The sequence below is a fragment of the Conger conger genome, chromosome 11, assembly GCF_963514075.1.
Source record: "Conger conger chromosome 11, fConCon1.1, whole genome shotgun sequence".
In the NCBI taxonomy this organism is placed as follows: domain Eukaryota; kingdom Metazoa; phylum Chordata; class Actinopteri; order Anguilliformes; family Congridae; genus Conger; species Conger conger.
In genome coordinates this window covers 3,141,346-3,162,558 of record NC_083770.1, presented here as the reverse complement: position 1 = coordinate 3,162,558, position 21,213 = coordinate 3,141,346, and the positions used below count along the sequence as shown (strand labels likewise).

Below are 21,213 nucleotides of genomic sequence, written 5' to 3'. Positions count from 1 at the left end.
AAATATGGCTGGCTTTCTTTTTTTTAAATATGAAAAATTCTACAAATCCTGGAGCATCCGTTAAGATAAATGTGCAATTCACATATAATTATCTGCTTATATAAGTACGCATATCATATAGTGAAATATTAGGTGTTTGTACATTACATTACATTAATGGCATTTGGCAGACGTTCTTATCCAGAGCGACATACATTTGATTAGACTAAGCAGGAGACAATCCTCCAACTGGAGAAATGCAGGGTTAAGGGCCTTGCTCAAGGGCCCAACGGCTGTGCGGATCTTATTGTGATTACACCGGGGATCGAACCACCGACCTTGCCTGTCCCAGTCATTTACCTCAACCACTACGCTACAGGCCGCTTTATAGAAAAGTTTAGACAGTTTAAAACATTTTAGTCATGAAAAAACTGGTTTAAGCCGGTGGTTTTAATGTTGTGGCTGATCAGTGTAGTCCCCCCAATTTTAAGGATTTTTCTTCTTCAATATGATGATCATGATGGATTATTCTGCCATCCACTACACTGGTCTTCTGCGGTCTACCAGGTTCTTAACAATGTACCAAACAGTTGATTTTGACACATGTCATTTTTTGGAAATGTCTGATTTATTCAGATTTTTCAACATATTGATGGCCTGTTTTACCGACATGGACACTTATTTGGTTCTCATGTTGAGAGACAATAGACTCCAAATGCAACTCTAGAACTTTTACTAGTCTAGCCCTTTTATGCATGAACTAATGATGAAACTTGACACACCAAGAAACGTTTGAGCAGCCAATTGTCCAAAGAATTGGGGGGACTGTATAAAAACAGCCACAATGTTCAGCCAATATGGATGTAAAATTAAAGCAAGTAAATTAACAGTCATTGTTTTATTTCAAATTCAATGTGCTGGAGCACAGAGCCAAAAAAACTAAAATGTGTCACTGTCCAAATACTTTAATACTTTTTTTTTCACTTAGATGTCAGAAGGTTAAGATCATCTTAAGCTTGTCATATTTAAAGCGATACAACATGCATATTGACTACAAGCCAAGTAAAACAATATCATATTGCATTGCCACGCATCTCATAGCAAACACGTACGGTATGGGAAATGTGAGCTAATGCAGGTGTCGCATGGAATGTTTTACCCTTGAGAAGACTGGAAACAGCTTTTAGTGTCACTGGAAAGTCCATTCATGGCTTGAACTTTAGTCTTGAGAGTTTTGTGTCTTGCGGCCAGACGGACCTGTGGTTTCCCCGGAAGACGAACCTTCCCATTCCAGACGACCCATCGGAACCGCTGCCTTATGACCGATTGAGCAACCTGAGGAAGGTGAGTGCTCCACCATTCCTATCAGCAGCCTCACAGACTATACACCACGTGTACTGTACATGTACGGACAGCCAAACTGTCGAATAGTCCATAACATCAGGAATTTATGTTGAATGTATTCCTTATTTTGTGAATCAACAACTGTTCATATCGCATATGACATAACAATCTCAAAGTTTAAGAGGCATTGACAGTTTTTACAGTATAGTATAGTATTGCATTATATAGTATATTGTTTTAGAGATGAGAGTTGTAACATTTACTGTAAAAAATGTTGTAAATAGTCATGAATATGAACTCATTTTAATTGTAATAATGGATTGATAAATATTTATTTCACATATTTTGCCATCGATGAAAAAGAGATATTTACCTCAAATATGTCATTGTCTTGGCTTCAAATCCTTTTCTATGCTTTACTGAGCTTGTCTGGTTTATTGGAATCCATGGCCGTGACTCAAATTGTAGACTTGTGGACTAGTTAGTGCGTAAATCAAACACAGAAGTTGATGTGACGGATGTGATCATGTGTCCCAAATTCAAGTACAACTTTCCGTTCCCAGTAGTCATTGTGTTTTGAGAGCTGTCAGCAAAGAAGAATTTTCTGTCAGTTGGATTTTACTGGAATTTTAAATATTTAATCAAATATAACATAATGTAAGCTATCTAACTAAAAATGCAGCACAATGAATGCAGACATGCAGCTGTGAATATTAAGTTTTCACCTTAATACTGCTAAGCATTTTTCCTTTTTACTTTATAAAAAAGGATACCAACATACAGTAATGTGCATAAGTCTTAAGTACCCAAGATTTCATGAATATATAAACGGGGTCTTAGATTTTCTTTTTATTATTTTTATTGGCATTAGTGTGTCTGTAGAAAATAGCTAATTTGAGCTTTCATTCACCCTCCCCTTGTTCGGAACAACCTACCAGCTGATTTTCTTATAGAACTGGGCAGTGTACCTCAGATAATTGATGAAGTTTTTAAAGTGAAGGATATATTGTCTTGATTTAGTTTTTTAACTGTTCACTGCTCTTTATAGTACATTTTTTTGATATTTTAGAAACTTTTCATTTCATTATTTTTGAAAGCTTTACTGAATTTTACTTTATGATTTTTTTTACTTGTGCCAAAGACTTTTGCACAATACTGTATGTTCACCAAAAATGCATACAACAAATTTTTTTTTTTTGTATGACATAGCTAAATGTCACTTCAGATGTCAGTTGCTGCTTCTAGTCGGATGCGTGTCTTTTTAGTCCTCGTAATACAAGTGCATCGCCAATGAGCAGATTCTATGTTCTTGCATTCTGCCTGTAAGTAGATGCGCTGGTTGGTGCTCTTGTGAGTTAAGCTTATAAGAACAGGAGTGAAAAGGTACACAAGTGTGCATTTTGAGACACTGAAATGATTAAATATTCTCAATAAAAAAAAGGGCAAACCCTGCCTTCTGGTCCTTTCGGTTGGCTCATTTGCACCAGGCAAGATCAATTGAGCACAGAAAAGTATTTGAATGCAAAACAGTAGCGTATTTGACCCAGGCCTGGCGTCTCTGTGTAGTTTTTCTTCACTCTGTTTGCGGACGGCGGGTCTCGGCCGGGCCGGCTGGACTACGTGAACATGCTGCTGTACTTCGCCGCGCACCCTGACCCCTCGCTGGGCTTCGCCCGCGCGCTCAGCGTGGTCACTGGACAGGCCCTCTGCTTCCGGCCCGGCAGCCCCCTGCTCCTGAAGGTGACCCTCCAGCGTGCCGTGGAAATGCAGACCAAAATAAAACATCTGCAGCCTGCACCAGTATAACTTAAGTTCAAATTTAGAATAATTAGGACGGGAATTCGGAATTGCGCCATAACCTAATTTAAGGTTACCAAATCAGCACCAACTGATTTAGTTCTCACGTATGGTTGAGATGCGACTTAAAATGTACACCTACTCCCTACTAGGTGTAAAGTTATTCCTAAGACAGCCATTGAAATTGCACATTGATTTGAACAATTTTAAAAGCTGTTGGATGTGACAATGTTTCAGTTCATTCAGTTCAATCATTTAAAGTCAACTTAGCTAAGATGTAGTGTAAGTATAAATGTATTATTAACTAGTTAAAACATACAATTTAGTTTCGACTACACTGTAAGTTGTAATCAAACTTACACTATACTGGTGCAACAGGCTGTTATAGTTGTTATTATTTGTATTATTATTATTATTATTATTATTATTATTATTATTATTATTATTATTATTATTACGCAGCACAGATGGTGCAGTGGGTAGCCCTGCCGCCTCACAGCAAGGAGGTCCTGGGTTCGAATCCCCATCGGCTGGGGCCTCTCTGTACGGAGTTTGCATGTACTCCCCTTGTCTGCGTGGGTTTCCTCCGGGTACTCCGGTTTCTGGTTTCCTCCCACAGTCCAAAGACATGCAGGTTAGGCTGATTGGAGAGTCTAAATTGCCCGTAGGTATGAGTGTGTGAGTCAATGGTGTGTGTGCCCTGCGATGGACTGGTGACCTGTCCAGGGTGTATTCCTGCCTTTCGCTCAATGTATGCTGGGATAGGCTCCAGCCCCCCTGCGACCCTGATCAGGATAAGCAGGTTCAGATAATGGATGGATGGATGGATTATTATTACTAATCTTATAACTGTGGGGATCTGTGTGTTTTCTGCTTATTTTATGATTTGTTTTAAATGGCCTCACCTAAATACATCAATCCAGACTTCATTACAGACGGTCATTAGCTGACCTGTTGCCGTGTCCTGTAGTCAGTGCCATACATTGAGGAATGTGCATCCACTGAAACGGCGGAGGAGCCGGAGACTCTGGGAGCAGAGGAGGGGGGAGAGGTGTCCATTCCCAATCTCCTGAAGGTGATCTGTCACGGGGGGACCATGTCAGCGAGCTACAACCGCTTTCACCCAGACTGGAAGAGCAAAGAGGAATATGAGGAGGTACGCATTCACATGAATATACAGCAGCTATGAACTTCTCATCTACAGCCTACGATACAAAACTATCAGCCATTATAAGAACGACATAGAGGTTCAGAGGAGGGCAACCAGATTGATTCCATGTATAAAAGATAAGAGTTACAAGGATAGACTAGGATGCTTAATCTCTTTAAGTTTAGTGAAAGGAGGCTTAGGGGGGATTTCATTGAGGCTTAAATTATTAACGGGATTAACAAAGTGAATTATAGGGGAATCTTCAGGTTGAGTTCGGTTAGCAGAACAAGAGGACACAAATAGAAATTGGCAAAGGAGAAATTCTGTACAGATATTAGGAAGTATTTTCAGCGAATGATCAATGTGTGGAATAGCTTGCCAGTACATGTAGTGGAGGCAGAATCACTGGGGGGTTTTCAAGACCAGGCTTGATACGGTGTTAGATTTAGATTTAGCTTTTAGGCAAATTAGGCAGTAGGTACACTTAGAGGAGTAGGAAAAGACAAGCATTGCTGGGCTGAATGGCCTGTTGCATTACCTTATGTTATTTGTAAACTCTAAACTATAAACTCTTGTCACATTTATTTTCAAGGTCTATTGTAGCATCTGTACTTAAGTTCATTAACTCTGATGTACAGTATGTACTGTATACAGTAGAGTGGCCTATAGAGTAGTGGTTAAGGTCGGTGGTTCGATTCCCGCCCGGTGTAGCCACAATAAGATCCCTTGAGCAAGGCCCTTAACTCCAGGGGAGGATTGTCTCCTGCTTAGTCTAATCAACTGTACGTTGCTCTGGATAAGAGCATCTACCAAATGCCATTAATGTAATGTAATGTATGTACTTTGTAGATAATGTTGAAAAGTATGTGTGACATTCAAATCACACCTATTTGGTACCTAAGTCAGGTAATGCAGACTATGACGGTGTACAAAAAATGTACCTTGTCAGTTATTTTTGGGTTAAGTATAAACATGCAGCTGAGAAACTATAAAGCTGAAATTTCAAGACCTAGATTATAAATGCTATATATCGATGATTGTATTCATGTGTATTTTACTAGTTATGGATGTGATGCTTTAACTTGTGGAAGAACCTATGCATGTAAGTGTAAGTAAATGCTGGTTGATATCTAATGATATCGCAGCAAGATCTCAAGAAAATGACAACCACATCTAGTTCCTAGAGGTGTGTAGTCTAATGAAAAGCATTGGGTATGATTAACATTGATTTGTGATCGTCATGGTGTGAATAGGATTTCAGGAAGGTCTTCAGGGACCTGGGATTCAGCACTGAGGAGAAAGTCCCCTTTGGGGTCCTGTCCCAGCATCCTTTGCTCCAGGAGCTGATGGACTCTGCCCCACAGTACCAGCTGACTGTAAGTTCAGAGGGTCCATAAAGTCTACACCCACATAAGAGCACACTTTCCCTGTCCGTCCATTTTGAGGACATCGACTGTATGTATCAATTTCATGTCAGAGCATGAGGTGATGGATTGTGCTGAAGTTGAAGTGAAGAAAGCAGTGTGAAATTCGCAATGAAAAATGCACTGTGGCACGACATGCGATATTTAGAGGTCCATAACTGAGCAAGGAAAAGCCATAAATCTGTGAAAATGTGTATCTATATGTAATTTTGTATGTAGAATTATAGAAACCTACATACAAAGTACATACATAATTACATACAAAGTTATGGACCTCTAAATACCACATTCCGTGGCACAACGTGTTTTTCATTGTGACACCTGGCAAACTTTAATTGGCTCTACTGGGAAAACAAAATGGAAGATGAACCTCGAGATTTCAGGTATCTTATATCTCATAACTGTCTATCAACACACTGAAAAATATACCAATCCAAGAGGTGCTGTGGTAGAACCTCCTGGAGTTGGCATGGCATGGCCCAGAGGCAGAGAGCAGCTGTCATGCAGCCAGCATTCTACCCGTGGTTACAATCGCTTCAGTTTAGAAGCTGTGATCCTGGTGGGAATAGTCCAAAATGTAGGGTTCACTCACAAGCAGGATGCTAATGTGTGACTGAATCCTAAACAAGGCCGCTCTTTGTCCTCCCAGTGAAGCAGAGATGATGTCAGCTTTGACTAGTGACCTTTTCTGTGTGGCTTCACAGGACTTCCATGGCATTCTGCAGGCCCATGTGGGCGAGGGGGGGTCTGCGGTGTCTTAGAGCATCTCATCTCATCCACTGAGAGACGCCAGCGATGAGGTCTCATGTCCCTGTTTGTTATAGTTGTCATACAGTTCATTAATTCAGTGCAAGGTTATCAATGTGTTTTCACTGTGATGTACTATTACTTATCATCTAAAATACTGTATAATATGTGTGCAATTAGATTTTTTTTTTTACAAAATTAGTCTTGAATAAAATAAATCCTAAAAATGTTTAGATGCAAAAAACACACCCTTTCCAATGGAGACTATTCCAATTAATTCAGACATAACCGATAGCAAATACTGTCGTGTAATCATAGTGTGCTTGTGATTTTCTGTGTCTTGGTGCTACAGATGCTATGATGTCTAATCTCTATCTTACTAAAGAGATTTATTAATAATGGTCAGTAATAGTTTGTCATGTTTGAAAGGTACCCTCTTCTCTGAAATCATTTTCTGTTTTTATGTGTCCGTGATGTGTAATCTTGCCAAGTGTCAGAAATGTTTTATAGTGTGTTGTCAGGCATGTCACTTGTACTGTATTTCTTCTCCATTTGATTATCTTTCTTTGCCTTTTATGAGTATTCTGTGATGCTGCCGCAAAGCTTGCTCTAAACAGTGGCTACAGTGACCCCTTATGGCAGGCTGTTGTAAATGCAGGTAAAAAAAAGTTTGTTGAGCCGGAGTCGGCTGCTGGCATAAACACTGAACTCTGTGAGGTCATTTAGGGTCACAATCATCCCTGGGCCTCAACTCTGGTTGCAGAAACGGAGAAGCCAATTTTTCACCTTTTAATTTCTGAGAAGCTAAATGGTTAAATGAGATTGTAGTCATCTATCTTAAACTCTCGGCAAACTGAGAACAATCACAATAAATAATGTATTTATTTTGTATAGATCTGTCTTTTATTTCAGTCTCAACAACAATAGAATTGTGCAATTTGTTTTTATGAAATGTGTATCGTTAAAATCAGCAACAATAATCATTTTCCATACATTCAAGTACATACAAGTATATATCACCATCAATTAAATTCTCACTTCCTGAATAATAGTTTTAAAAGTGTTCTTGGGTAATCTGCAAGAACTGAAATGAAACATCAGTAATGTATGTGATGTGGGTTTGTCAGAAAATAAAGTGCAACCACAACGGGTCTCTAAAGTCCTCCCAAATGAATTAGTCCAACTTGCGTTTCGTGCCGAAAATATGTCCTACAGTGGTGTGAAAAAGTGTTTGCCCCCTTCCTGATTTCTTATTTTTTTGCATGTTTGTCACACTTAAATGTTTCAGATCATCAAACAAATTTAAATATTAGTCAAAGACAACACAAGTAAACACAAAATGCAGTTTTTAAATGAAGGTTTTTATTATTAAGGGAGAAAAAAAATCCAAACCTACATGGCCCTGTGTGAAAAAGTGATTGCCCCCTAAACCTAATAACTGGTAGGGCCACCCTTAGCAGCAACAACTGCAATCAAGCGTTTGCGATAACTTGCAATGAGTCTCTTACAGCGCTGTGGAGGAATTTTGGCCCACTCATCTTTGCAGAATTGTTGTAATTCAGCCACATTGGAGGGTTTTCGAGCATGAACCGCCTTTTTAAGGTCATGCCACAGCATCTCAATAGGATTCAGGTCAGGACTTTGACTAGGTCACTCCAAAGTCTTCATTTTGTTTTTCTTCAGCCATTCAGAGGTGGACTTGCTGGTGTGTTTTGGATCATTGTCCTGCTGCAGAACCCAAGTTCGTTTCAGCTTGAGGTCACAAACAGATGGCCGGACATTCTCCTTCAGGATTTTTTGGTAGACAGCAGAATTCATGGTTCCATTTATCACAGCAAGTCTTCCAGGTCCTGAAGCAGCAAAACAGCCCCAGACCATCACACTACCACCACCATATTTTACTGTTGGTATGATGTTCTTTTTCTGAAATGCGGTGTTACTTTTACACCAGATGTAATGGGACACACACCTTCCAAAAAGTTCAAATTTTGTCTTGTCAGACCACAGAGTATTTTCCCAAAAGTCTTGGGGAACATCAAGATGTTTTCTGGCAAAATTGAGACGAGCCTTAATGTTCTTTTTGCTCAGCAGTGGTTTTCGTCTTGGAACTCTGCCATGCAGGCCATTTTTGCCCAGTCTCTTTCTTATGGTGGAGTCATGAACACTGACCTTAACTGAGGCAAGTGAGGCCTGCAATTCTTTGGATGTTGTTGTGGGGTCTTTTGCGACCTCTTGGATGAGTCGTCGCTGCGCACTTGGGGTAATTTTGGTCAGCCGGCCACTCCTGGGAAGGTTCACCACTGTTCCATGTTTTCGCCATTTGTGGATAATGGCTCTCACTGTGGTTCGCTGGAGTCCCAAAGCTTTAGAAATGGCTTTATAACCTTTTCCAGACTGATAGATCTCAATTACTTTCTTTCTCATTTGTTCCTGAATTTCTTTAGATCTCGGCATGATGTCTAGCTTTTGAGGATCATTTGGTCTACTTCACTTTGTCATTTTTTTTCTCCCTTAATAATAAAAACCTTACTTGTGTTGTCTTTGACTAATATTTAAATTTGTTTGATGATCTAAAACATTTAAGTGTGACAAACATGCAAAAAAATAAGAAATCAGGAAGGGGGCAAACACTTTTTCACCACTGTATAAATTTGTCATAACTGTGAATGGGTTAACGCTTGATTTCATGCACCAAAAAGAGTCCATTTACAAAATGCTAATGTGGTGTTTTTTCACACCCTTTTCCACAGTCATCATTGCTGACACTGAAACTCTGTTAGAGTTGGCCAGAACCATCTTGGCCAGAAAGCTGTTTGAGTAGTGGTGACCTACCCTGTTCCTAAAGATATACCATCCTGAAAGCTGTTTGAGTAGTGGTGACCTACCCTGTTCCTAAAGATATACCATCCTGAAAGCGGTTTGAGTAGTGGTGACCTACCCTGTTCCTAAAGATATACCATCCTGAAACCGGTTTGAGTAGTGGTGACCTACCCTGTTCCTAAGGATATACCATCCTGTAGGTTTTCATTTCAACCCTAATTTGGCACACCTGACCAGACTAATTCGCAGCTCAAAAAAATCTCTCACTGAATGCGACACTGAAGTGCTGTTAATGAAGGTGCAGGCAAGAGTACAACTTTTGTTTGGTCCCATCAATAGTATTGTATCCAACGAAACAAATTATTTTGCTTGGCAAACATTGTGACAGGTTGGCTCATGGACTCACCCCCATGAGCAAGTAATTCTGTCTGGTCCCTAAAAACACATGGAGGATGTGTCTTCCAACAGTGTTTGTGCAGCTTTGAATGTGAATAGCTCACACATGTTTTTTTGCTGTTTTAGGGTTGGAATGAAAACATAGGATGGTATACAGTGCGGTCCAAATAAACATATCCGAAAAATAAACAAAGTTTTAGGATTTTGAAATATTTTAAACCAACTGAAGTTACTTCCAAGTTACTACTTGAAGACCAAAGAAAGAGTGCTGCACAATCACCTGACCCAGTTTTACTGAATGACTGGCTTTCGTAATGGCTACAGAGACATAGCCGAAGCTCTTTGACTTCACACAATGATGGTTTTGCTCAACACAGTATCGTGGCAGGCATGAGTTATCACTAACGGCCAATCTGTTAAGCCAAAGCCATAAACCTCCCTAACTTAATTAGTGTGAGTGCTGCATCACAATACTTACACGGATTTAGCTTGAAGCAAGTACAACAGTTTTTGCTTGAATTTTAAGAGTAAAATAGAAAGTTCACCGCAAAAAACTTGGCGGTCCATCCATTATCTTAACCCGCTTATCCTGAACAGGGTCGCAGGGGGGCTGGAGCCTATCCCAGCATACATTGGGCGAAAGGAAGGAATAAACCCTGGACAGGTCGCCAGTCCATCGCAGGGCACACACATGATCTGTTATTGGTAGGCAGGCTCTACTCTATTTAAGGCTCATTGTTCCTCTGTTTTCTGCTTGAGTGTTGCATTTCGCTTCAGACACCAAGCCAATTAGAGGTAGCCTGGGAGACTGGCATTCTTTATATTTTAAAGGCGTGTGCCCTGTATTCGGGTAGCCATATCAGTTTTCTTGAATGTTCTCTCACATCTTTCTAACGCCCTCCGGTTTGTGAGCAAGATTTAGAAAATTACTTGGTTGTCTTCAGTCAGTTGGAAGAACCCTGCTCCAGTGATTCTGTAGATACTTCCGTGTTTGGGAGTGCCTCTTAAAGGTGCAGTAGGTAAGATTTTTCTGTTAAAAGACCGTTGTAAATCCCTTCCTATTATTGAAAAGGCTCACTGACCTGTTGACTCACCCTCTACCCGTGTTTATAGTCCTTAAATTCGGGTTTCAAAATGTGCATTTGATGGGCCGGCACTCTGTACCAAAACATCTATAGCTGTACAATAATTAAAGCTCATTGGTTGAAAATGAGTTTCAACTTCAGCGTATTCACAGAGAAGGGGCTGGGATAAACGGTGTTGTGATTTGAGTGTATTTGTTCTTGGCCGTTATAAGTCCGAAATTACCCATTGTACCTTTAAGTCTAAATAGACTCTTCTACCACGTTTTCAGTACTTTTTTTTTAGTTGGACTTTTCAGTTTTCCCTTTCTCCTCTAGTGGTTCCCCTAGACTATATTAGTGGTTATCACACGTTCTGTGGGTCGCTTTAAGATTCCCTTTTCGGTCGCGTCTGGTCCTCCGTCCCTGCTCCCTTACAGTTTCAGCTCTTGGGGAAAAGTCGTACCAATGCAACATTTCCAATGGCAGCTGCCACTGAAGAATACTCCTTTGTATCAAGCTTTTTATTTTAAGATTTAATATTAACTTTTGTTGCTGCTAGCGAGGTACATTTGCGGGCTAAATGCAATACATAATGAATTGATGTACACATATGACCGTACGTGGGGGTTATCTGTTGCCAAAGCTAAGCAAAAACGGGCAATGAAAAGGGGGGAAAAATGGGTGGGCTTGGGCATCTAGAAATGGATCCAGGCAGCTGTTGAATGGAAAAAGACCCAGTCAGAGGACTGAATTACACTCAGGTAAGGACAACTGTTACTGCACACGTTTCTCCTCATAAAATAACTTATGCTTAACACTGGAGTGAACTGCACACTATACAGACTTCTTCAAAATGGTGGCACAGTTGGAGCCCCTGTCTGTGGGATATGTACATGCACAGTAAATACAAATGTGCTTGACTGAGTTTATTGAGACTATAATTTTCCTGCACTATGCATCCCAGTAATTTCACCCCTCAGTGCTTTGGGGATGTTATTGCCGCTTGCTATTTTAAGACCAGTCCAGCCTCCATTTTCTTCCTGATCCAGGCTGATGTGACAGCTGGCATTCTTGGCTTCCATCAGCATTGGTAATGTCCACTTCCAAAGGCCCTGGTCCATGAACCAGCAACAATGATTTGATTGTTGGATTGAGCGACAATGATAATTGTGTGCCGTCCTAGGACTGCGTCTATTGTGGATAGCTCTTAATGGGGACGATCTTAACAAATCACTGACGACGCGATACAATTGATCCAGGTCCCGGGCTATGCATTTACAGCGTACATAAAACTCAAAGACTCATTATTGAATTATTCATCAAGTAATAATGGTGCTGTTTTGATTACCATAGGTAAACAGATTTTAATTGCCTCTAGACTGACAGTTCAGAAGCAGTAATGAGGACCTTTAAACCCTTCTACATCGAGAGAAACGATAGCAAGGGAAAAACTGGGAAAAAAGGAAAGGGGAAGACATTTTTTAAACATCTCATTAGGTTTTCATGTTGTTATACAACATATGATGATGTTATGTTCCTGAGTTCTGTCTGTTAGTTTCATTGTTTAGTATCGTTATTTTTGTCATTTATTATTTTTCATATTCATGTCTGGTGTTCTTTTTATTAGTCTTTGCACTCGTTTTCCCCTGTGATGTCCAAGTCTGAATGTTTACAAGTCCAAGTCACTCCCCTGTCTGTGTGCTTCACTATTCGGGTGTTTACGGTAGTTCCAGGGTTCAACCTTCCTTCCAATCTTGCATTCCTTACTTCCTGCTTTCTCTCCATTTCATGTTTGTAGATAGCACTAATATACCAAACCCAACTAACATAGAATTTGTACAGTACTAATTATACTAACACACTAATATGTTCGTCAAACTAACAAACTAACATTCACTAGTTTTGGGTATTTGTAATTTAAATCATTTAACTAACTTACTAACGCATCTCCAGTTTCAATTCTGTTCTGTAACTCCGCCTCCCTACTCTGTCACTGATTACTTGCTTAGTTTCAGTGAAGTATTCACATCTGTGTCTCCGTATCTCTACATCTCCTGATTCTGTACAATTGTCTACTCCCTAGTCCGGAGCCGTTTGTATTACATGTGTGTCTTTGTGAATCCAGTCCGCGTTTTCGTTTCCCCCTCGTTATTGTATTATTACCCTTTCATGTGTCTCACCTGATGTTTATGGGCGACTCTTAACCCTGCATTGCTCCAGGGGAGGATTGTCTCCTGCTTAGTCTAATCAACTGTACGTTGCTCTGGATAAGCAACGTCTGCCAAATGCCAATAATGTAATGTAATGTATTTGTTAGACCACCCTTACTCCCATGCCCCGCCTAGGTTGTCTCATTCCCCTGTGTATTTATACCTGTCCTTTTCAGTTGCACCCTGCTAGTTTGTCTTGTCCTGTTTCTGAGGCCCGAGCCCTTTTCTTACATCACTCTGTTCTAGCCTCCTTGTTACCGAGCCCTTGTTACCGAGCCCTTGTTCTGCAAGTGGGCAGAACAAGTGGGCAGAGGAACCAGAAGCAGATACAGGGGTGTGGGAAAATGGCAGGTTTTTAATGACGGATGAAGGGGCAGGCAGTGCATAATCAAAAAACAGGCGAAGATCAAATCCAGGGGGTCAGTCCACACAGGCACACAAGCTGATCCAAAAAGCAGGCAGGGGTCATAAACAAAAATCCAGATACAGAAATCAACAAAACAAGACAGAATGCCACAAGGGCAAGGGCTCGGTAACAAGGGCTCGGGAACATGGGCTTGGGAACAAGGAGGCTAGAACAGAGTGATGTAAGAAAAGGGCTCGGGACTCAGAAACAGGACAAGACAAACTAGCAGGGTGCAACTGAAAAGGACAGGTATAAATACACAGGGGAATGAGACAACCTAGGCGGGGCATGGGAGTAAGGGTGGTCTAACAAATACATTACATTACATTATTGGCATTTGGCAGACGTTGCTTATCCAGAGCAACGTACAGTTGATTAGACAAACCTGACAAAGGGGTTATCACCCCTGTCAGCACAAGCTCTGTTCTGGCTCCAGTGTGTTGCACAAACTGAGAAGGAGGTGTCTAGGCAGTCAGAACCGACTCGAGAAATCAGCTCAATCTTTGAATATGAATATGGAGTAAGCCCTGCTTTAATGTTCTATTAATGAAATAAATGTAAATGTAACGTAAATAGAGACTAATGCTGCGTTCATGTCATATCGGAATGACCAAATTACTACCTTCCTACTGGGAAAAACAGTTCACGTCACCCTCTGACATTAAACGTGAGGCAAAAAACAAAACTCATAAACAAATGAAGCGCATCAGCCACATATCATGCTACTTCCATACCATGATGTTTGAAATTGAACTTGAAATTGAAAATATTAATTCATGGAATAATAAAATAACAAAACACGCTTTACAACCATGTGCTTCCATTTCCGTGCCCAATACGAACAGCTGTGAAGTTTGTTCGGCTCCTACGAAAATACTGACACCTTGATGAATCCCACATTATTTGTGGAAATGTATTTCCACGCTTCATAAATGAGGCTCGGTAAGTGCAAACAAAACCTGGTCTCAACTCAGTTAGAAACGGGTTTCCTGTTCTGCAGAAAAATAAAGAAAAACAAACATAATAAAGAAGAAATTAGCTATTTGTACAGCTATGCAGTGGTGTGTCCCGAGTGGCAGTTGGGAGTAGTACAGTCTGTAGTTCATTGAAGGAATAGCCTCTTTGGTGGTTACAGATCCGTAAGGGGAGGCAGTATGAGAGCCTGGAGATGCATCTAGCAGTGCTATGCTCCCGGGCTCTTGGGAGTCAGCAGTTGCTTCTCTAATCACTTGTCTCATGGGCAACACCCTTTCCTGGGCCACCACTATATGGTATCAACAAACCCCAGCATGATCTGATTCCCATGCTCTCTCCAAGGAGATGCGATGGGTAATTGACCAGCCAAGGAATGTCCTGATGGTGGTAGACCAGTTTTCAAAATGTGAATTTCATCGCCTTACCCAAGCTTCCATCAGCTAAAGAGATACCCGAACACCTAGTCCTCCATGTGTTCTGCCTGCACGGTCTTCCCCTGGAGGTTACCTCGGACCGGGGCCCTCAGTTCTCCAGTCAGTTCTGGAAGGCCTTCTGCACGAAGGGTCGTTCCTGGTGGAGTGAAGAACTCCTGGGTGCCCAAACACCACCTTCCCTTATCAGAGACTTATTTTGGGAACACCCGGAAGTGGACACTAGGGGCGCCTGGGGGGGTTCTGTCAGGTTTTGTGTTTTTCACTGTCATCTTTTGTGTTGTGTTTCCGTGTCTTTGTATCCTCTGTGTACACCGTAGTCTCCCTGTCAGTTTGTTTATTCATTGGTATTCGCTTCACCTGCATTTTCATTTCCCGATTGTTTCCCACACCTGATTGCCATTTCCTCTTGTTACCAAAAAACCCCTCGTCGCCATATTCTTATGTGTCTTTATCATAATCTCCAGCGTTATCTGATAGATTTCTGTTACGACCTGTTTCGCCCCCGACTTCTGCATCCCGTCTGTCAAGTTTGGAACCGTAGTTTATCGGCCCGTTTTAGCTTTACGACTTTTGTTTTCAGATTCTGTTTTTGTCTTCTTTGCCCGTCTGTTATCGACCCTTCGTCTGTGACCACGACCCCGATTTGAATTATCCTCACTGTTCCTGTTTGCTGGTGTATTGACCCATTGCTTGGACACTCTACTGCAAACTGCGTTATCCCTGCTGATTCCATTTGCTAGCTCTCGACCTCTGCCTGTCTGACCAGCTTTATCTATAATAAAGACTTTGTTATAAAATCTACGTCTTGGTCTCGCATCTGGGTCTGGTGTTCTACAAACCTGATAGATAGTGTGCTCTGTTTCATTGTAGTCTCATTTCAAATGGAGAATACTGTTCCTTCCTTGCCTAGAGATAGCACATCACATTACATTACATTGTATATTAGATTTATTAGAATTGCTTTTTACATGAAATAGCACATAATGTTTCTCTACTGCTCCAGCATACAACTCATGCAGGGCTTCTCCCCAATCCTCCTCTCTAGTTTCTATAGGGTATATCTTCCATTACCACATGTAGGTTGTCCTCTCTTTAGTTTGTCCTCATTGTTAAATGGAATGAGAGGGGGAAGGGGCTTGGACAGTCTCTCTCTCACACACACACACACACACACACGTTCTCTCTCCCTGCCTCCCTCCCACTAATTTTCCCTCCCTCAAACTTTGACTCTCACGCATGCTTATCTCAGTTCTCAATCCTGCCAAAACTGGCTTTCCCCACACACAGAGTCCAAACATCTCTCAGACACACACACGCACTCAGACACAATCTGCCTTACACACTGGCTCTGGAGCGCTGACATGAGCAGACTGGCACTGGTGCTGTTTCTCCTCCTGGACTACCCCATCCTGCAGGAGTCTGCCAAGATCCTCACCCTATGCCTGCTAGGTAAGTCACACTGAATGGGATTGGGAATGGGAAACTGGCAATGTGAGAGGAAACCCCCCTTTGCAAAGAGGAAAGATTGTGGGAGTTAGTCCAAACTTTTTCCTTCAAAGACATTGGGACATTGACCACATATTGTACACTCAGTACAGTCAATGTAGAAATGTTGTACTGCAAGTGTAGAAATCTGAAGGAACATGTACACGTGGGAATAAACTGGATTGTGAAATTTGCTGTACTTTTTTTTAACAAGTACTCTTTGCAAGCTTGGTCAGAATTCCTCTGTAAGGTTACTCTAAGGGTAAACAGCAAAGTAGAGTCAATATCTCAGGAGGGGAAACTTTGCTTGGGGAAATACCGCTACTTGGCAAATTGTCATGATTTAACTTCTCTCTAAACTGACACAAAGGTTTCTACAGCACACTTGCAGCACACAACCTACAATTGCTGAATACATATTTTGTTATCAAGTAGTGCAGTATAATTGTAAACCAATATTGTGTGCCATTCACTGTGTTTAAGTGAAGTGATGTTCAAATTTTTGCTGCCAAAGTCAAACGGTGATTTTAGTGATAGAGGTATCTGGTCAGCACTGTCTGCTTGTGGTGGTGGGATGGGTTTTGCAGGAGGGAGCCATTACTTGCTTCTGGATGAGGTTTCACACACCTTCCACCAGAGAGGCCATGAAGTGCAAATGCTGGTGCAGATGGGAAACCCTGTCATCCAAGGTAAGATGCACCAACCTCCACATGAACTTACCCTCAACGAGGGCAACCTCGAAACTAAGTGCAGCCGCGAAGTGTAGCTGCAGCACATAGCCGGTAAGAATGTTGCTATCAGCTGTACTGATTCTTAAATCTTAAATACTAAATCTAATCTTAACTAAGAATAAACCTCTAAATGCTTTTTAACCATTTTTTACAAAAATGTAACAACACAGTAGTGCACATGTATCTTATGATAAACTGTTTTTGGACAATATTAATTTTGTATCTAAGAAGTCCCAAAACAAACAAAAAGACACATTTTAAGTTTCTTCAATTCATCACTTATTGAACCAGCAGTAAAACAATACTCTGGACTGCAGTCACTTGAGTTAAAATGCTAAAGAAACATTTCTTCCTTTCCAAACCTTAGGCTTTGAGTATGTTGGACGTCCCAACAGCTACAAAATCACCACATGGTCAACAAGTGAGAGCTACATCAAGGAATACAATGCATGGTTCCTGGAGCGGCAAAAAGATTTTCTCTTAGGCAGGTCTGGCTGAATTATTACTTGCAGCAACTACATTACATTAATGGCATTTGGCAGACACTCTTATCCAGAGTGACATACAGTTGAGTAGCAGGAGGCAATCCTCCCCTGGAGCAATGCAGGCTTAAGGGCCTTGGTCAAGGGCTCAACGGCTGTGTGGATCTTATGGTGGCTACACTAGGGATCAAACCACCGACCTTGCGTGTCCCAGTCATGTACCTTAATGTGAACCCCCAAACTGTGTCATGCTTTTTGAGAATAACTCCATAAACTTCAGTAAAGATGATGGGGTGATGATGATGTGTATCACCTTCAGCACACTATCACTGTACCCCAAATCCTTCCTGTATCCCCCCTCCACCTGCAGGGACAGATTCAGTGACTTCCTACACTTCATGGGCCACCTTGCCTACCAGTGCGACCTCATCCTCAGCGACACTGGCCTGATGGACAGCTTGCGGAGGGAGAACTTTGACCTGGCCATCCTGGACGCCTTCATGCCCTGCACCTTCCTGCTGGCCCACTCCCTGGGCCTGCGCTATGTGGCCTTCTACCCCGGCAGCCTCAGTGGTCCCCTCACCGTCAGCCTCCCCCGCCCCCTCTCCTACGTGCCAGTCTTCAACTCCCAGCTGTCAGACCGCATGGGCTTCTGGGGCCGCGTGAAGAACGTGGCCTGGGGCCTAGTGTCCCCCGTCGCCGAGCGGCAGATCCAAGATCAGTTCAGAGAGGTGGGAGAACGGCACTTTGCCACTCCCCCTTCCCTCCCCGAGCTGTACAGTCAGGCGGAGCTCTGGGCCTTCAACACCGACTTCTCCCTGGAGTTCCCCCAGCCTCTCTTGCCCTACACCGTGTGCGTCGGAGGGATGCTCTCCAAACCGCCCGCTCCTGTGCCTCAGGTCTGCTCCTCACACTCTGCTTCCATTACTCAACTGATGCAATGACAACATGGATACGGTGTATTCTACAGTAACATCTTATTTTTTTGGGTTTTATAGTGTGTGTGTGTATTGGCAGGTGTCTTTGGTTAATTTTTTGGTTAAATGTATTCTAGTGTAATGAATTGACTATGATGTTTTAATGACGGAACAAAAAGAAGTCTCTTTCTCTCTGTCATAGGAGCTGGAAGACTTTATCTCAGACTATAGTGAAGTGGGGTTTGTGGTGGTGACCCTGGGATCCATGTTGTCCACCGTATCCCAAGAGCACATCCTGCAGGAGATGAATGCAGGTTTTGCTGGGGTCCCCTATGGGGTGATCTGGAGGTACGACCCCTCACGCTGGCCACCTCACCTGCAGCCTGCTCCTAACATCAAGCTGCTGAAATGGCTGCCACAGAATGACCTGCTGGGTGAGGCCCCCTGAGAGTCCTAAAGCCCTGAACGCCCAACTACCCTTCCCATTCCCACTTATTTTATTATACCTCCCAGGGTTTATGGATTGGATGCAAAGAGAATCAAACCGAGTGCTCTCCCTGACCTGATCTGACAGTGCGTGTTCCATCCCACAGGACACTTAAAGGCTTGTTTGCTGGTGACCCACGGGGGCCAGAACAGCCTTCTGCAGGCAGTGTACCATGGAGTCCCTGTGCTGGGGATCCCCCTCTTTGGGGACCAGTTTGATAACCTGGTACGCGCTGAAGTGAAAGGCTTGGGTCTGGTTCTGAAAGCCACTGAGCTGAAAAGAGAGGTCCTCAGCTCCACAATCCAGCGACTCATAGAGGACACAAGGTGGGGAAGCTGTTGGTTCGAAGGGTCATTTATTATTTCCTGTAACAGGAAGTTTTTCTGTTTTTATCTGAGAGAGGGCTTTCTTCCCTGCTGTAAACTCCAGCTATGCCAGCTTGACCAGCTTGACAATTGAGCTGGTCTGAACTGGTCAACCAACTACCAGCTATTTCAAAACCTAGCTTAAGCTGTTTTTTTCCAGAAGGGTTGCCTCTGCAAGCCCCACCAAAGTGTGTAGCCAGGACCAAAATAGTGAGGCATTTTTAGGTGTAAGTGATGTACATAAGCTTCTAAATCTGCCTTAAATTAGATATAATATTTGAGACTATTCATTCCTGATCTAAATACATTTCAACTGATGTTCTCATTAAAAATATGTAGTTAATATAACCTTTGGAAATAGACATGAAATAAATACAGAGGACCTTGGTGTCCTCAATGGTAGTTATGGCCCTGGTCCCACCCAATTACCTTTTCTGCAATCTGCGTAGGGTATGCTACCATAACTGCCCTCCTCTCTTCACCACTGTGCACTACATTACTGTCTTTGGTTTGAAAACACGTCAAAACAGACTGTTGGTGTTTACACTGCACTCAGTTAACCTCAGTTCATACACAGTAACAGAAAAAGAACACTCCTGTTTGATATCAGGCAGCCACATATTCTGCTCTGGTTTATCCTTCGCATTGAGTTTGGAACATTATGTAACAACTTAATTAAATCAGGCTTTCTGAAAGGGCCAGTCACCTGCAACAACTAGGGCTGCTGGATGTTTTTTGTCCAGTTTTCAAATGATTTATATAGGTCTGTTTTGTAGTCCCGACTGGACAATGTTAAATCTCCAGTACGAATAATTTCCCCGCTGGTTCATAATTAATTTCAACTACCTTTGCTATTAAATCCCTCTCCCCAGTTCCAGCAGCCTGCACCCAAAATTCTAAATTTGGCGAAGCTACTAAAAGTGCAGCACATATCATTAATCTATAAAAGGCAATCTATCCACTATTTGTATCTGAGGGCCTACATTGGAGATACCTGTGTACAGTGAGGTCTGACCGATGGGAAGGAGGGGTAAATGACTTCCGTCTCTACTCCTCACAGGTTCAAGGCTACGGCTACGGCCCTCAGCAGGATCCATCAGTCCCAGCCCCTCGCCCCAGGGCCACGGCTGGTGCACTGGGTGGAGCACATCCTGCACAGTGGAGGGGGGTCCCACCTGCGGCCCCGGTCCCTCCAGCAGCCCTGGTACCAGCGTTGGCTGCTGGACGTGGCCCTTTTTCTGGCTCTGGTGCTGCTCGGGATCCTGGGCCTGGGGGCTCTGGCTGTGCGCTGTGTGTGCCGTACCCAAAAACTCAAAGTCAGTTAAGTCAGTGCGCCATTACTACAACAATGTGAAGCGTGCAGAGATATTAAAGGTACAATAGATAAGATTTTTGTGTTAAAACATTGATACAAGACCATTGTAAATCCCTTCCTATCACTGAAAAAGGCTCACTGACATGCTGACTCACCCTCTGCCTGTGTTTATAGTCCTTAAATTCGGGTTTCAAAATATGCTGTTGACGGACCAACACACAGCCAATGGCGTTTCAACGTCAGCACCTTCACAGAGAAGGGGGAGGGATGAACAGTGTTGTGGTTTGAGGGTGCGTATTGCTGCAATTCCTCTCTTGACCGTTCAAAGTCTGAAATGACCTATCGTACCTTTAATGATATAACATCCAGTATATCTGTACATCTGTACACACAATACAACAACTGGAGTGTATGTTGCTATTTTTATGCAAGTAGCTGAATTTGTATCTTTTTTCACATTATTTGATTTATAAATGATTGTAACAATGAATAAAACAATTCAAGGAACCAGTCTTTATTATATTCATGGAATTTGAATCATAAATAATAATGTAAATATGGTTTAGATACAGTAGATTCTGAAATATTGGTACCAATCTTAGGCATTAGGTATTTAGTGCATTCATTTACCAGCCTACTTCATTTTAGCCACAATGTGAGAGGGGCAGAACTTTGGACGTATTGG

At 42.2% G+C, this 21,213-nt stretch overlaps 2 protein-coding genes across 2 annotated transcripts in view; both read left to right on the top strand.

Moving 5' to 3' along the window:
* spef2 (sperm flagellar 2) overlaps positions 1–7,334 on the top strand; it is a 58,319-nt gene extending 50,985 nt beyond the window's left edge. Inside the window, exons 34-38 of the mRNA XM_061260465.1 lie at positions 1,231–1,323; positions 2,890–3,063; positions 4,091–4,276; positions 5,524–5,646; positions 6,399–7,334. Coding sequence (XP_061116449.1) covers positions 1,231–1,323; positions 2,890–3,063; positions 4,091–4,276; positions 5,524–5,646; positions 6,399–6,455 — 633 coding nt within the window. The 3' untranslated portion in view covers positions 6,456–7,334. The remainder of the gene's footprint in view (positions 1–1,230; positions 1,324–2,889; positions 3,064–4,090; positions 4,277–5,523; positions 5,647–6,398) is intronic.
* Positions 7,335–16,056: 8,722 nt separating this feature from the next.
* On the top strand, positions 16,057–20,940 carry LOC133141153 (UDP-glucuronosyltransferase 3A1-like). The gene is made up of 7 exons (XM_061261578.1): positions 16,057–16,195; positions 16,819–16,920; positions 17,330–17,450; positions 17,815–18,343; positions 18,564–18,795; positions 18,955–19,174; positions 20,274–20,940. Exons 1-7 carry the CDS (start codon positions 16,108–16,110, stop codon positions 20,536–20,538), a joined length of 1,557 nt encoding a protein of 518 aa, XP_061117562.1. The 5' UTR covers positions 16,057–16,107; the 3' UTR covers positions 20,539–20,940.
* Positions 20,941–21,213: the final 273 nt, after the last annotated feature.

Bases quoted from the DNA above. Each gene is read 5' to 3' on its own strand.
- LOC133141153 (XM_061261578.1), top strand. From the start codon at position 16,108: ATGAGCAGACTGGCACTGGTGCTGTTTCTCCTCCTGGACTACCCCATC. The intron at 16,921-17,329 runs GTAAGATGCACC...TCCAAACCTTAG, and splicing joins GGGAAACCCTGTCATCCAAG to GCTTTGAGTATGTTGGACGT. The intron at 18,344-18,563 runs GTCTGCTCCTCA...TCTCTGTCATAG, and splicing joins CGCCCGCTCCTGTGCCTCAG to GAGCTGGAAGACTTTATCTC.